Source organism: Lissotriton vulgaris, chromosome 9 (genome assembly GCF_964263255.1).
Source record: "Lissotriton vulgaris chromosome 9, aLisVul1.2, whole genome shotgun sequence".
Taxonomy (NCBI): Eukaryota; Metazoa; Chordata; class Amphibia; order Caudata; family Salamandridae; genus Lissotriton; species Lissotriton vulgaris.
The window spans coordinates 1244225766-1244242977 of NC_141697.1; the positions used below are offsets into that span (position 1 = coordinate 1244225766).

Below are 17212 nucleotides of genomic sequence, written 5' to 3' on the forward strand. Positions count from 1 at the left end.
TCTATATGAATTTGAAGGCCTTCTGGTACCTGGGAAGTACATGCCTCATGTACCCTCTGAAATTTATTTGCCAAGAGACCCGATACTTAACTTGTGCATGCATTCCATTCCTGATCTTTGTATTTCTTCTAACCGTTTCCAAACCTTTGGAAATAAAATGGCCACTCAGAATCTCATTCCAGCTTATAATCCTTTTTAATTTCAAGAATCAGTCAAGTTGGTTATCTAAGCCAGGAACCAGTATATTCAGCAATCAATTTATATAACAATATTGAGTCCTTCAAATCATCAAAAAAGGCTTATGGCAGCACAGATAAATCTAATTGTAATGTGGTGCATGAGTGACATTTTGGAACATGATCTTAAGAGTTTGTGTCTGACATATCATGAGAATAACAGCAAATGGATTAACGCTCAATCATAATCCATGTGCTATCAGAATCTGAGGGCTCCGCACTCAGTACCTTCTCTTTGTAATTTTTAAACATCATGACACCCTAACTTCCTCTAACTGAATGAAAACCAGTATTCCCACGGAGCCAGATCTGTGGCATAATTGGACAAAATGGATGCGGTGTGTTCTCTTCTCATTACGTTCCAGGGGCTTCCTGGAGGTAGCATTTGTTAGGTTTTTACATGCAACGCTGTCTCCTCTGCTCAGATAGATTACAGTTCTCGCATGTGGTCGTTACACTGCTGGTATTTAACTAGGTTGACTGGTTGTTTCAGAATGTGAAGACAGACTCTTAGTTAGACTAATAATTCAGGTTTGCTTGAGGTTTGAGACAGACCGTCTTGAAGCACCACTGATCAGGTGTTTTGCGTTCAATTCAATATTATTGACATCTTTCTTTTTTAAATCCCTTCTACTAACAGCCATTAGGCCCCGCATCTGTGCATCTGGATGACGGTAAAGCCCAGTGCGTGACCTCCCAGACTCCATACTTAAACCCATTGAGGACACTGCTGCATGTCTCATACAGATCCTAAAGAAATATGACCACCCACACCTGATGCCAGTCCACATCATCTTCAAAACCAGCTGCATCACCTACTTTATAAACAGCACCACCGCTTGTTTGACTGGAAAGCTCACTACCTCCGGTGGCTCTCTGCACACCTGCAGACAGGACACCATCAGACTGGAGACTACGAACTGCAGACAAGAAAGACAAGCCAAATACTTCCCCCTGTATTCACCCAGGTTATGGAATGTGTAAGAAAGTCATCCTTTTTGTCATGATCACCCCCATTTTTGCGACTGATGCTGGTCGTTACTGACTCGCAAAGAGCCCTGGATTCTACTAACCAGGCCCAGGGCTCGGTCCTCTTAAGGTATATGGTCATTAGTATAATTCTAATTGGCCAAGACAGTCTTCCTGTATGTCCCAAGTATATGGTAGAGCATGTAGGTTTAGAGGCCCCAGTGGACTTAATGCATCTAAGTGTGCACTGCTGCGGTGTCCTGGGTCATTTTAAAAAAGATAAAGATTTCTAGAGTTAAAAGTACTTAAGTCCAGAACTACCTTTGTATAACTTATAAGTCACCCCTTAAGGTCTGCCTAGGTGCCCCAAGGGTAGGGGCCATTGATATAAAAAGCATGGGCAATATTAAGTATGTGTTATATGCCTTGGTAGGAAAAAACAGCCAACGTTGTTTTTCCCATTGTAACGCTGCTAACACCTTAGGCTAACATGGGATGGCTTTATTAAACATAATAAAGTCTAACTTTTGAATGGAACTAGTTAGCAATATCATTCAGAGTATCAAAATAAAGCTTACAACAAATCCAACAGTTTGCCATGGTTGCTGAAAAAAGTATTCCAGTCCACACAGAGGTTTTAGGATCTTATTCCTGCCTCACAGCACAGCATCCACAGTCAGGACAGCTCCAGATGCAACTGAAGCATCTTCTGCATTCTACATTGACACTCTAAAGGAACCTGGAAAGTAGTGTGTAAATAAACACAGTTCATGCATGGAATACAAAGTACAGAATACTGCACATCCCTCATTAACTCCTTTGCCGCGGGGCTAATTACCCTGCGACGCTCTGCTTGTCATGCAGCACTGTGGCGCTGTGCTCATGACGAGCTGAGCTCGTCATGACCATGCCCTCTCAATGGAACGCTCAGCACCACAGGGGAATTATCTCCGCGTGGGCGTTCCGCGGCGGTTATGACGAGCTGATCTCGTCATGAGCGTGGGAGGTGTTCTACAAAACAAGGAGAAAAGCAGAATGGAAGAAACCTAAGTAAAAATTAAAAAAAGCACATCAGAAAATGTAGAGCAATGGCTGTACTATCACCTTATGCACATTATCAAGTCAAGGAATCTTCCAGAAGGTTGTGCACCTTTAATTCTGGAGGACACTTTACCTTTTGGCGATCCAGAGTGATTTTGATCAGACCTTTGGACATGGTTGTCAAAACTTACAAGAAAATCCTCTTCATTGTCCTCCACTCTGGCTCTTGGGTTGCACCTATCAGGGCATTTGGCTTCTATCCTGACATTCCAAACTTTACCATCCTGGGTAATTACACTATTAGCTAAAACCGTCTGTATTTTCATGGCTTTCCAAAACTTGGCTGCCCCTTTACTGATGAACCCCGGTCTTCAGATCCTCTCCCAATCTCCCACTTTGAACTCATGTGGTCTTGCTGTCCACTTACTATAATACCAGTCTTTGACTTTAATTTGCTTTCTCCTCACTCGCAAATCAGTTTCTTTGACACCACAAGCTTCTCCTTCTCTTCTCCACTTTTCCTTCAATCACCAGGAGCACAAATTATATGCCGGATCCCACCCTTTTGCAATTTAAATGGGTAACATCGGTGATAGTGTGCGAAGTTATAAGATACACCCACAACCTTTCTCTATGGGAACTCTTCCAGTCACCTCCATGCTTTTATGCTTCAACCTTTACTTTATCAATCTTTATTTCGGCCATATGGCCATCAAAGATATACAATAAAATCATATACAACCATTATAAAATCATCCACAATAACAATCGATACATATTTATACAATGTAAAATCATTCCATTCTAGGAATTGAAAAATACTAGAGTTACATTTAAAATTATAGACTTAAAATTAAATGGGAGCCTGCGACTTCAGAATACGGGTGCGAGTGTGCCAGACATTGGTAAGAAATTTTGCTAATGCAAACACGATTGGACTTGAAAGATCGGTTTTTAGAATTCTGTACATCGGGAGGTACTCCCTACAACCAAGGTTTCTAATAAGTGGAAGGAGCCAATATTTCCTAGCTGCCTTGTAAGTTGGGCAAAACAGGACCACGTGTAGATCGCTTTCCTCAGCACAAGAGCATGCCGGGCACTGCTTGAAAGAGGGCGGAGTTGTCCAGGAGCTGGTAAAGGATCGCAGAGGCAATGTTCCATATCTCCATTGGAGAAAAAGCTTCCTGGCCAGCACGGGGGACATGGCTTCCAGAACCCTCTCCAGCCTATATGAGTCCTTGCTTAGCACAAGTCCTTGCTTCAACCACATTCTCCTTCGACACTCTGTTGAACGTCTCAACCTGACCGTTTTTGTGAGGTTCGTACAGTGAAGTCATCACATGTTTAATCCTACAATGTCTAACAAAAACTTCCATTTCCACCGCTGTGAGCTGCACACCATTGTCTTTGACTAACGTTGAGGGAATCCAGAATCTCTGAACCCTTGGCTAGTGCTACTGGACACTTCTCTCCCCAATGGAACCAACAAGGAACAATATCAAAGTTTGGAAACTTTCTACATAGTTTTGCTGAATGGCTCCTGGAGGAGACCATCTTGGCCCCGAAAGTCAAGCCACTGTCGTCATTGGCCTGACTATGCTGGTTTGTCCCACAGAAAGCTCTGGAGCTCGTTGAGGACAAAGACTTCCAGAGGCTCGCCGAGGCATCGCACTGCAGCAGCCTGTTGTAGGGTTCCCTTGATGGTCACGCTAGTTCACATCCGGCCTTCCTTTGTGGAGCTCACTTATAGTTTTATTTGTTGCTTTGGTTTTCCTCTCAGTTCTTACTTCTTCTGCGTCCTTTTTCTCTTCTCTATGGTGATGTTTGTGCTTAGCTCCTTCCCCTCCATGGAGGTTCTTCCAGTCTGATCCTTCCTTATGAACCAAGAAGGCCGACTTCTTCTCCTGGATGGTATGATAAATTTATTGTTACATCATGTTCTGTAAAATACAAGGCTTGGTTGTTGTCCGTTGTGTCCTTATACCTTCGAGACCGCATTCCTTCGTCCTCAAAAGTCTGTTAACCACACACTCACTCTACTTGTTTTGTTCCCTTGTTTTCCCTATTACCTTGTGGGTTGGTTCTGATTCTTTCTGGCTGACCTTTAGGGGGTTAATGAGGCAACATATCTTGAAGACGATTCTGGTTTTGTATATTCCTGTGGTGAATTCTGACAACAGTTGAAATGTAGATTAAATATAATTTAATCTCTGGCTTTCTTGAGTATAGTATTAGTAAATATTTTATCCAGCGAAGAAGCAAATTAAAAAGGTGAAGCCATACTTAAAACTTTAAACTAATGTGTTCTTGGACTCTGACAAACCAGTAAATGTTTTTATTGGTTATAAATTGTGTTCACATGTCATGTTGAAGCCAATGTTGAAAGTTCTACTTTGATCAATGAACATTATAAAGTTGGAAATTGCACATGGATACGCACTGTGTGTCCTGTGTTGAACAACCTATATTCACATGTTTTGTAATAATATCCTTGAGTTGTTTTTGTGTGACAGGGAATGAAATTACTTCGTTTCGAATAAAAGATGAGGAAGAAATAAACTGCTTTGACATTAGCAGCAAAAGTGTCTGCAATCCCTCAGGTGAGTGAAAGGGACTTACTTGCTTGGAATTGTTCTGACGGTCAGATGGTCTCCGGTCTGCGGTAAGAGGATGGGGAGGGTGATCCATGTTTTGGCGGCGAGGTGGGAGAATGATCTGCCGCCGCGGTCACTCTTCGGAAGCGGGGGGCGGTGGCGAGAGCACGGTCTGCGGAGCTGGCGGGTGTGGGTGTAGAGGCTGAGTCGGCTGTTGAGGTATGCTGCTTCGGTGTTGTGGAGTGCCTTGTGTGCAATATATATATATATATATATATATATATATATATATATATATATATATATATATATATATATATAAGCCCTGTGCGAAACGCGTCTGTCGAGGGTGCTGGGGGGTTTGGAAATAAAATAACCAAAGAACACTGACACTGGAGTGCTGGCCGTTTTTGTCCTGGAGTCGATTTCTAGGAGTGTGTTGCGATATATATATATATATATATATATATATATATATATATATATTGGTGAGACCACACTCCACACACTAAGGGACAGTACAAGTGCTCTGCCCTCTCCTTCAAATATGGACAAGTTACCATTAGTATTATATTGCAGCTTTATGTAGCACTTATCCCCCTATGTGGGGCCCTGAAGCGCTTGCCTATATGACTAGCACGCTACACATATGTGGTTGGAAGGATGTTGTCTTACTTTTGATCATATGTGGGAAGTGTTTACATGTCTTGGGTGATGACCACTCAGGTGCAGTTATTGTGTTATCGGACGTAGCACGTAGCAGTATGTTGGATGATGAAGCGTAAGAGGCGGATGCGTAGGGTTGTGGTTTTCAGCACACTGCTGGTTTTGAACATCTCTGCTGGTCTCCTGAGGTCTTTCTTATGATTTTGTCTGCTGAGCTGGTTGTTGCATTAAGTTGTCCAGTCTGCGTTTGTGTGAATAGTGGTGGTGCTGAACTCTCATATTTGAGAGATGTAAAGAGGCGAGGTGTATTAACATGTGGGACCTGCAGTGAATGAACTCTATTAAAGTCCTCCAAATTGTCTAGCCCTCTGTGACAGATATCTTCAATTATTCCGTGCCTGTTCATTTGAGAAGGTTGTGTTTTTGGGGCTGGTGATGGACAACCCCTGTAGCGGATATGTATTATATGAATGTAATAGTAAGGTGGTTTGATGGTAAGTGGTGGTATGTTTTGTATTTGCAGATTAACCTGGTGCAGGCGCGCAACACCCACTGGACTCACCGGGCTTCAGCCCCCCCCCCGTCGTGTGTGGCAGCCCGGGATGAGACAGATCCCGGGCACACACAGAGCCGCCCCGAACGTTTCACAGGTCTTTAAAAGACCATTTGAATGTTAATTAGGCCTTGCTGTTGTTTCGCCCCTTGTTGGAGGCCCTGCAGCTCCACTCTGCCTACTGATTAAATGTTCAGCCCCCCCATCGAAATTTTTTCTTAGCCATCCACCCTACCCCCCCCCCCCCCCCCACCCCCCGAAATTTGACTCTAGTTGCGCCTCTGACCTGGTGTACATATGAAGTTGCACCCTGTTTGAGAATCTATTTTTTTTCATACACAACACGATCAAAGGTGCAGAATCTACAATAGAGTGTCTGTGTATTCTATATGTGGGCTCAGCTCTTTGCAAAGTGTAAATCAAGACATAAAAAAACTGGACATTATACTTATTGAACCCTCTTGAGTTTAATTCGTGACCCAGATCAAATGTAAGCTGATTTGCTATACTTGCTGAGTCTTGCAGTAAACACGTGTACAATTTGTCTTCTGTCTGTGCTTTGATCGTGTCATGTGATTTTTAAAGCTCATGGAGCTCTTACACTTTAGCCAACAGGCATAACCTCTCTCTTAAGACTAATTTAAACTTCTTGCCAAACAAACAAGGTGTTTAGTGTTTTGTAGAATCGAGGGGATTAACTCAAGATGAGCTCATTTTAAGCTTTCTTTAGCCATGTCTGAAAAAAGTTGTCCTTGCCTTATTCAGATTGCTCTGCCATGGCTAATGACCCAAAGTCATAGATGACAGAAATAGGGGCAGTGCCTGCTTTTTAGGTCTCGGCTAAAAGACGCGCGTAAGCGCGTCTCCGCCGAGATCTTATGTCAGCGAGTAGCAGTCCCAGGAGACAGTCCTGGCCACGCGCATCCTTCCAGGCGATTTGTAACTGGAACGCGCGCTGTGGCCAGGCGCTGTCTCCTGGGAAGCGCAAGCACCACACACGCATGCGCATACACACACACACGCGCCCATGCACGCACGCACATACATACATACAGAGACACCACCCCTGACTCATACACACGCGCGCGCACACACACAAGTGCACCGAGGCCCCCCCTCCCCCTCCCCCGCCGTCACGCAAATACATACACACACACACACGACCATACACACACACAAGTGCACCAATCGCGCTCCAGACCCCCCTCCCCCTCTCCCGCCGTCACCGTCGCGCACATACATACACACACACACACACACGAGCATACACACACACAAGTGCACCAATCGCGCTCCAGAACTTACCTTACCTCAGCACGCGGCGCCCAACCTCCTGCTGGCGCGGCCCCGGGGCTCTACACCGCTCACAGGAGCCCCGGGCCGCGAGACGCTACGACTCCGCCTGCCTCCTCTTCCGGTGTGAACGTGGCCCCGCCCCCGTCACAGGCGACCGTGCCTGACTTCCGGGACGGCCGCGAGTTCAATGATGAAAGACGCTTTGTTTACATCACCCATTGATTGAACTCATGCAAGAAAATCGCTTGCCGTACTGCCAAATTCTGTCTCTCTCTCGTTGAACCCGCATCAACATTTTGGATTAAAGCATACAGTGAATTCCAACAGCCCTCAAGCCAACGTGCGATAGAATGTGAACGTTTATATTAATCGCTTGCCGTACTGCCAAATTCTGTCTCTCTCTCGTTGAACCCGCATCAACATTTTGGATTAAAGCATACAGTGAATTCCAACAGCCCTCAAGCCAACGTGCGATAGAATGTGAACGTTTATATTTTAACATATTCAGAAGGACGCGACCACAGAGTTAAAAACAAGCATTGGAAAAGCCAATAGGTCTCGTCTACATAAGGTATTGGGTTTGTCAATGCTTGGTGGTGGTGAGTGGTGAGTGCAGAGTGGTGAGTGCAGAGTGGTGAGTGCAGAGTGGTGAGTGCAGAGTGGTGAGGGCAGAGTGGTGAGGGCAGAGTGGTGAGGGCAGAGTGGTGAGGGCAGAGTGGTGAGTGCAGAGTGGTGAGTGCAGAGTGCAGAGTGGTGAGTGGTGAGTGCAGAGTGGTGAGTGCAGAGTGGTTGGTGAGTGCAGAGTGCAGAGTGGTGAGTGCAGAGTGGTGAGTGGTGAGTGCAGAGTGCAGAGTGGTGAGTGCAGAGTGGTGAGTGCAGAGTGGTGAGTGCAGAGTGGTGAGTGCAGAGTGCAGAGTGGTGAGTGCAGAGTGGTGAGTGGTGAGTGCAGAGTGGTGAGTGCAGAGTGGCGAGTGCAGAGTGGCGAGTGCAGAGTGGCGAGTGCAGAGTGGCGAGTGCAGAGTGGCGACTGCAGAGTGGCGAGTGCAGAGTGGCGAGTGGCGAGTGGTGAGTGCAGAGTGGTGAGTGCAGAGTGCAGAGTGGTGAGTGCAGAGTGCAGAGTGGTGAGTGCAGAGTGGTGAGTGCAGAGTGGTGAGTGCAGAGTGGTGAGTGGTGAGTGGTGAGTGCAGAGTGGTGAGTGCAGAGTGGTGAGTGCAGAGTGGTGAGTGGTGAGTGCAGAGTGGTGAGTGCAGAGTGGTGAGTGGTGAGTGCAGAGTGGTGAGTGCAGAGTGGTGAGTGCAGAGTGGTGAGTGCAGAGTGGTGAGTGCAGAGTGGTGAGTGCAGAGTGGTGAGTGCAGAGTGGTGAGTGCAGAGTGGTGAGTGCAGAGTGGTGAGTGGTGAGTGGTGAGTGCAGAGTGGTGAGTGCAGAGTGGTGAGTGCAGAGTGGTGAGTGCAGAGTGGTGAGTGCAGAGTGGTGAGTGCAGAGTGGTGAGTGCAGAGTGGTGAGTGCAGAGTGGTGAGTGCAGAGTGGTGAGTGCAGAGTGGTGAGTGCAGAGTGGTGAGTGCAGAGTGGTGAGTGGTGAGTGGTGAGTGCAGAGTGCAGAGTGGTGAGTGCAGAGTGGTGAGTGCAGAGTGGTGAGTGCAGAGTGGTGAGTGCAGAGTGGTGAGTGCAGAGTGGTGAGTGCAGAGTGGTGAGTGCAGAGTGCAGAGTGCAGAGTGGTGAGTGCAGAGTGGTGAGTGCAGAGTGGTGAGTGCAGAGTGGTGAGTGCAGAGTGGCGAGTGCAGAGTGGCGAGTGCAGAGTGGCGAGTGCAGAGTGGCGAGTGCAGAGTGGCGAGTGTGCAGAGTGGCGAGTGTGCAGAGTGGCGAGTGTGCAGAGTGGCGAGTGTGCAGAGTGGCGAGTGTGCAGAGTGGCGAGTGTGCAGAGTGGCGAGTGTGCAGAGTGGCGAGTGTGCAGAGTGGCGAGTGTGCAGAGTGGCGAGTGTGCAGAGTGGCGAGTGTGCAGAGTGAGTGTGCAGAGCAGTGAGTGCAGAGTGGTGAGTGTGCAAAGTGAGTGTGCAGAGCAGTGAGTGCAGAGCAAGTGTGCAGAGCATTGTGTGCTGTTGAGTGCAGAGTGCTGTGTATTGGCAATGTTAATGACAATGGCCATTTATTTTTGATTTAAAGAAAAAAAAAGAAATGTTAGATCTTATGTCAGCGAGTAGCAGTCCCAGGAGACAGTCCTGGCCACGCGCATCCTTCCAGGCGATTTGTAACTGGAGCGCGCGCTGTGGCCAGGCGCTGTCTCCTGGGAAGCGCAAGCACCACACACGCATGCGCATACACACACACGCGCGCCCATGCACGCACGCACATACATACATACAGAGACACCACCCCTGACTCATACACACGCGCGCGCACACACACAAGTGCACCGAGGCCCCCCCTCCCCCGCCGTCACGCAAATACATACACACACACACACGACCATACACACACACAAGTGCACCAATCGCGCTCCAGACCCCCCTCCCCCTCCCCCGCCGTCACCGTCGCGCACATACATACACACACACACACACGAGCATACACACACACAAGTGCAGCAATCGCGCTCCAGAACTTACCTTACCTCAGCACGCGGCGCCCAACCTCCTGCTGGCGCGGCCCCGGGGCTCTACACCGCTCACAGGAGCCCCGGGCCGCGAGACGCTACGACTCCGCCTGCCTCCTCTTCCGGTGTGAACGTGGCCCCGCCCCCGTCACAGGCGACCGTGCCTGACTTCCGGGACGGCCGCGAGTTCAATGATGAAAGACGCTTTGTTTACATCACCCATTGATTGAACTCATGCAAGAAAATCGCTTGCCGTACTGCCAAATTCTGTCTCTCTCTCGTTGAACCCGCATCAACATTTTGGATTAAAGCATACAGTGAATTCCAACAGCCCTCAAGCCAACGTGCGATAGAATGTGAACGTTTATATTAATCGCTTGCCGTACTGCCAAATTCTGTCTCTCTCTCGTTGAACCCGCATCAACATTTTGGCTTAAAGCATACAGTGAATTCCAACAGCCCTCAAGCCAACGTGCGATAGAATGTGAACGTTTATATTTTAACATATTCAGAAGGACGCGACCACAGAGTTAAAAACAAGCATTGGAAAAGCCAATAGGTCTCGTCTACATAAGGTATTGGGTTTGTCAATGCTTGGTGGTGGTGAGTGGTGAGTGCAGAGTGGTGAGTGCAGAGTGGTGAGTGCAGAGTGGTGAGGGCAGAGTGGTGAGGGCAGAGTGGTGAGTGCAGAGTGGTGAGTGCAGAGTGCAGAGTGGTGAGTGGTGAGTGCAGAGTGGTGAGTGGTGAGTGCAGAGTGGTGAGTGCAGAGTGGTGAGTGCAGAGTGGTGAGTGCAGAGTGGTGAGTGGTGAGTGCAGAGTGGTGAGTGCAGAGTGGTGAGTGCAGAGTGGTGAGTGCAGAGTGGTGAGTGCAGAGTGGTGAGTGCAGAGTGCAGAGTGGTGAGTGCAGAGTGGTGAGTGCAGAGTGGTGAGTGGTGAGTGCAGAGTGGTGAGTGGTGAGTGCAGAGTGGCGAGTGCAGAGTGGCGAGTGCAGAGTGGCGAGTGCAGAGTGGCGAGTGGCGAGTGCAGAGTGGCGAGTGGCGAGTGCAGAGTGGCGAGTGCAGAGTGGCGAGTGCAGAGTGGCGAGTGGCGAGTGCAGAGTGGCGAGTGCAGAGTGGCGAGTGCAGAGTGGCGAGTGCAGAGTGGTGAGTGCAGAGTGGTGAGTGCAGAGTGGTGAGTGCAGAGTGGTGAGTGCAGAGTGGTGAGTGGCGAGTGCAGAGTGCAGAGTGGTGAGTGGCGAGTGCAGAGTGGCGAGTGGCGAGTGCAGAGTGGCGAGTGCAGAGTGGCGAGTGCAGAGTGGCGAGTGGCGAGTGCAGAGTGGCGAGTGCAGAGTGGTGAGTGCAGAGTGGTGAGTGCAGAGTGGTGAGTGCAGAGTGGTGAGTGCAGAGTGGTGAGTGCAGAGTGGTGAGTGCAGAGTGGTGAGTGGTGAGTGCAGAGTGGTGAGTGCAGAGTGGTGAGTGCTGAGTGCAGAGTGGTGAGTGCAGAGTGGTGAGTGCAGAGTGGTGAGTGGTGAGTGGTGAGTGCAGAGTGGTGAGTGCAGAGTGGTGAGTGGTGAGTGGTGAGTGCAGAGTGGTGAGTGCAGAGTGGTGAGTGCAGAGTGGTGAGTGCAGAGTGCAGAGTGGTGAGTGCAGAGTGCAGAGTTGTGAGTGCAGAGTGGTGAGTGCAGAGTGGTGAGTGCAGAGTGGTGAGTGCAGAGTGGTGAGTGCAGAGTGGTGAGTGGTGAGTGCAGAGTGGTGAGTGCAGAGTGGTGAGTGCAGAGTGGTGAGTGCAGAGTGGTGAGTGCAGAGTGGTGAGTGGTGAGTGCAGAGTGGTGAGTGGTGAGTGCAGAGTGGTGAGTGCAGAGTGGTGAGTGCAGAGTGGTGAGTGCAGAGTGGTGAGTGGTGAGTGCAGAGTGGTGAGTGCAGAGTGGCGAGTGCAGAGTGGCGAGTGCAGAGTGGCGAGTGCAGAGTGGCGAGTGCAGAGTGGCGAGTGCAGAGTGGCGAGTGCAGAGTGGCGAGTGTGCAGAGTGGCGAGTGTGCAGAGTGGCGAGTGTGCAGAGTGGCGAGTGTGCAGAGTGGCGAGTGTGCAGAGTGGCGAGTGTGCAGAGTGGCGAGTGTGCAGAGTGGCGAGTGTGCAGAGTGGCGAGTGTGCAGAGTGTCGAGTGTGCAGAGTGTCGAGTGTGCAGAGTGTCGAGTGTGCAGAGTGTCGAGTGTGCAGAGTGTCGAGTGTGCAGAGTGTCGAGTGTGCAGAGTGTCGAGTGTGCAGAGTGGCGAGTGTGCAGAGCAGTGAGTGCAGAGTGGTGAGTGTGCAGAGTGAGTGTGCAGAGCAGTGAGTGCAGAGCAAGTGTGCAGAGCATTGTGTGCTGTTGAGTGCAGAGTGCTGTGTATTGGCAATGTTAATGACAATGGCCATTTATTTTTGATTTAAAGAAAAAAAAAGAAATGTCATGAGCAATGCCAATAGCTCTACCTTTAATGATGCCGAGACCATTGCATTGCAAATGCTTGTTCTTTCTCTCTCTCCCACATCAGAAATGGTTTCAGTTCGTCAACCTCCCTCCTTTTTTCAGGAACATCTTGCGTCATTTGTAACCACTGTCTGCATGTTCTACTTTAATCTAGAAACATCATTCTCCTGGACATCGGAAATTGATCTATTAAGGCTCCCAATGCTCTGTTTTTAAATATTTTTATAGGCAAATATGGACAGAAACCATCTATTTTCCAGCCTGTGTTTATTTATAAATATGGATACAAAGGTCAGTCAGGACTGCCATGCCAACAGCTAGGCGGACTGACAGGCACTGGAGTTAAAGAAAGAGAGCAGCTTTCCTAATGAGCTTCAAACAGGTGTAGATGGGTCCAAGGTTGGTACGAGAATGTGTGTGTTTTTCATTTAAGTGTATTGATTTCTCATCTATGGGTAGTCATAAATGTGAAACCTATCAGGCATTCATGTATGTGTATGTTTTATTGGTTAAATAAATATGGAAATATACTAGTTGATACGAAATGTCAAAGAATAAACACTATAAAATGTGAGCTTTATCTCCAACACCCCTTGTGGTGTTTATTAGCATACATATTGTGAGTATATAATTAGATTGTTTTTGTATGACAGGACATAAGATTACTGCACTCCGTGTAAAAGAGGAGGAAGAGACTGATAGCAGGGACGGTGTCCGCAGACCCTCAGGTGAGTGAATGGGGCATGGCTGTTTAGAATCAGAATATGTACATAAGGGTGAGACCCAGCTCCAAATTCCACCTGAGTACATTAGCTTTTTCTGCTCCCGTGGTTCGAGACCCTCAGTGACTAGAGCGTGAGAGTCGCCCCTGACAGGATGCTCCGTTTTCTCAACTATGGGGCTCTAACTTCATGTGTGCTTTAGACAGGACATAACGAGCCGGACGCACACCCCCTTCCTCCCCTAGCACTGAGCCCCTTTTTAGGTCTCTGCTAGGCAGCGCATGCCCTGTCTCTTCGAGACATGCTGTATCTAGAACATGGGCTTGAAGCACCTCCTATGTTTTCTGTTGGCTCCTGTTAATGCCCCTTTGTAAATGGCTGCTTCTGATTGGTTAGTATGGTTAATTCATTCCACCTTTTGCTGTTTCTGGCCATCCCAGCAGACTGCCTCTGTTACATGTGTTCTCCCTTTTCTTTTAATTTATGTTAGTTTTTGACACTATTTCCTTTTTTGTTTGCCTCAAGAGCTCCCTCCCGCCTGGGTAGCAGACAGCGCGCAAAGTAGGCTGTCGGGGCGAGTGGGACAGCTTTGCTAGCAAACACCGCTTAATCCGATGAGTAAATCGAAATTCACTTTTCATGTCTGCCGTTCTCATACAGCCGATGCACGCCGTGCTTCATCTTTTATCCTGGTGGCCTCGCTTTTCTTTTTAAATTCACACCCTCTCTTGCCACTCTGGGACCAAGGACCGGAGAAAGTTCTGCGTGTTACTGTGGTTAGACAAATGCCCACAAAGACGTATTCCAGCTTAACATGTTGACTGGTTTAAGTAAGAGACGTTTGTTTTTTGTGTTTGACCGTTTGCGGGTCGAACAGGGCTGACTAGTCAAGTTGGCGTCCAAACCTTCTTAATGCGAGTGCTGCACCCTAGAAGAATGAGCTGTTTGCGGCGATGGATGCTATGGTCGGTACTGGCAGTACTGCTTACTGGCACTCTGCCAGGAACCTCCCCCATAAAGCAGACTGTTCTTCCGCTGAGATGTAAGACCCTTCTTTACTCAAGTCAGTGCCCCTCTTTACTCTGCGACCCCCTTTTCCTAGTCCTGGTTCTGGGTGTGCCCTAAGTCCTAAAACCAGATATTGAGCACTCGGCACAGCTTGACGACCACCTGTGATGCTTTACACATATTTCCCATCAAAATACAAAATGTTCTGCATTCCATTTAACACGCTCCACCTTCCCTCGGCGCCCTCCCACTCACACGCACAGTTTTTCTAATTTTTTTCTTTATTGTAAACATAAAACTGAAACTAAGCAGAAACTCAGATATTGGGGCCTCCTCCTTTAAAAAAAAAAATACCCTCTGGACATGGCCCACCCGGGTGCTCTTTCTAAAAGAAGCACGGGAGCCTGCACTTTTTTGTTGTTAATTTTTCGGTGAAGTCGCTGATCTGGTTGTGATACTGGCTAAAAATGTAGTCTTTAAAAAAAATGCTTTTTTACCCTAGCAGGGTGCTAGGGGTACCCGAGACCCAAAATGACTGCCAACACTTCTTGGTTGAAGTGTTGACAGACAATCAAATATAACTGCATGGACTGTCGGATCCTCCTAGCATCCGCGTCTCTAGATATACAAATTAATTTTTTCTTTAAATAATTAAAAAACTACTGAACAGATTTACACCAAAAAACACACTTTCTGGACCAAGACCTAGCTTTCTGGCAAATTTGGTATAGTTCCGCCTAGCGGTTGGAGCTGAAGTAGTGTCTAAAATCTCTATGGGAGTGAATTTGGGAAATGCACTTTTTATCACCCCTCCTTTTTCTCGTCCCCTGCTTGGCGGATCACCCCAAACTTTTCCATGCGCAACATCAATCATCGGCAGACTATTGGGAAAATTTCATGAAAATTCATCAATCTGTGCAAAAGATATAGGCAAGTCAAAAAATGCTTTTCGTATGTAAACATGATTTGAACTTTACTACCTACTGGCATTTGCTTTGAACTTTGGCATTGTGTGGCGAATCCTCGTGAAATTTTCCAAACTAGTTCAATGCTCAATTCAGCTGCTGTCTCGAATGTTTTGGGGGTGATCTGTCAATCGATGGCAGAGAAAAAGGAGGTCCAAAAAAATGTGTCTTCCCCCTGTTCATTTCTTTAGGAAAGTTTAGACACAGCTACAGCCCAAACTGCTGAACGGATTTATACCAAATTTGGCAGGTAGGTAGATGTTGGTCCAGGAAAGTGTCTTTATTAGATATGGAGAACTTATTGGCTATTAACACTTCAAACCAGGAAGTGTTGGCAGTCATCTTGGGACTCTGCTTGAACCGAGTGCCTGAAAGAACATCTAAAAAAAAGAAAAGGGGGCAGGGTACAAATACCCTGACCCCTAGGCCTCATGGGGGGGTCGGGGGCACCCCCACACAGGGACCCTGCAGGGCCAAAAATGAGTTTATTTTATAATGAAGATAAAAAACGAAGCAGGGGCTCCCCCGATTCATTAGTAATCGCCCCCCAAGTGGGCCAGGTCCCATGCGCATTTTAATACCAAGCATGTGCAATGCAATAGGTCTCGCATTTGTGAAACTTAGAGCTAGTGGCTTTGTAAATGACAAAGTTTTTTACTTTCGTTTTTTTTGTGGAACCATCCTGTAAGAACAATAATAGCGATCAAAATGGAAGTCCTTTACAACGCCAATAGGTCTAACACACACAATTTTGAGAACTATTGCGTTTGCAATGCAAAATGGTCACGCATTTGTGTGTGTTAGAGCTATTGGCATGTTTCACTTATGTTTTTTTCTGTTGTAGTTTTTCGTCTTACCTGTAAAATGGGCGTACTTTAAAGTCCATACTGTAGAGTTTGCAGCTGAAGTACTGCAGGACTAGATACTCCTTGGACTGCTGCTTGCTGCCGCCTGTTGGAGCCATCACAATAGGGACAATCTGAGGAGAGCTTTACGGAGAGACAGAGTGACCAGCTTTGACTTCGATCAGATGCAGGCAATGTCAGCACTGGCGCAGCAAGCGGACACGGAAGCCAAAGCCTTAAACAGCAGGGACACTATTCACCCCAGCTGTAGTTGAACACATTCCCATCAGTAAGCACTGAATAATTTGCGCAGCTGAAAAAATACAAAAAGTAGGCGCATCCTGCCGCGGTGCTTTAAAAAAATGAAAAGTGTGGTGCGCTGCACTGCTTTTAAAGAAATATATTAGATTCTCAGATCAAGTTGTGCAAGCCGCGCTGCAGCTGCTATTGTTGAAGTGTGGCGTGTCGCGCTGCTGAAATTAAAATATAATATTTTGCGTGGCTGAAAAAAATACATAAAATAAAGCGTGGCATGCCTTGTTGCTTTAAAAAAAAGTGGTGTGCCCCACTGCATATAAATAAAAAGGTGAACCGCACATAAGAAAATACAGGTGCGTCCATCATTATTACAGCTGAAGCAAAAAAACATGAGGCGTTTTACAAAAAAAAAGCAGTTGCGGGAGAGCGTGTCCAAGAAAGTCATTTAAGAAAATAGTGCTCGCAGACTAATTAAAACATCCAGAGTAAGAGCACATGTAACGGGGCTGTCCTCTTGGGAGGTTACAACCAGAGAAAAGGAGGTTTAAAGGAAGAACTACTAAGCTTATTGACGAATCAAAAGCCATCTTTTACAAAGGACCGTAACGGGAGCCAATTAAAAAGGTGGGCGGAGCTTAAAGTTCAGACCTGAATAGAGCATGTCTCGAAGAGACCGCACAACCGCTCCATAGGCGAGACCTAAAAAAGGAGGGGGGCGCATGCCCCACCCCCTCTTGGGGCTTAATAATGCCCCAGGGACCACCACCTCCCCGGTGCTTCTTTATAAATGAATGCAGGGGCCGGCCCGTTCCTCCTCCCCAGCTTCCCCAGCACCTCCCTGGGGCTTATTTACTTTTAGATGGGGTGCCTCTCGACTGCCACCTCCCTGGGGCTGGTCCTGAAAAAATGCTTGGGAGGGCCGCACAAAACCCTCCCCGCAGCCCCGGGGGCTGCCACCTCCCGAGGCTTTTATTTCAATTAATGCAGGGAGCGACATGCCCCTCCTCACACAGCCCCAGGGTCGG

General features: G+C 47.7%; 1 protein-coding gene across 1 annotated transcript in view; it reads left to right on the forward strand.

Moving 5' to 3' along the window:
• Positions 1-17212, forward strand: part of LOC147693179 (uncharacterized) — a 708628-nt gene that overhangs the window by 354656 nt on the left and 336760 nt on the right. The window contains 2 exon segments of the mRNA XM_086939582.1: positions 4760-4846; positions 13043-13117. Of these exon segments, the coding sequence (XP_086795708.1) occupies positions 4760-4846; positions 13043-13117 (162 nt within the window).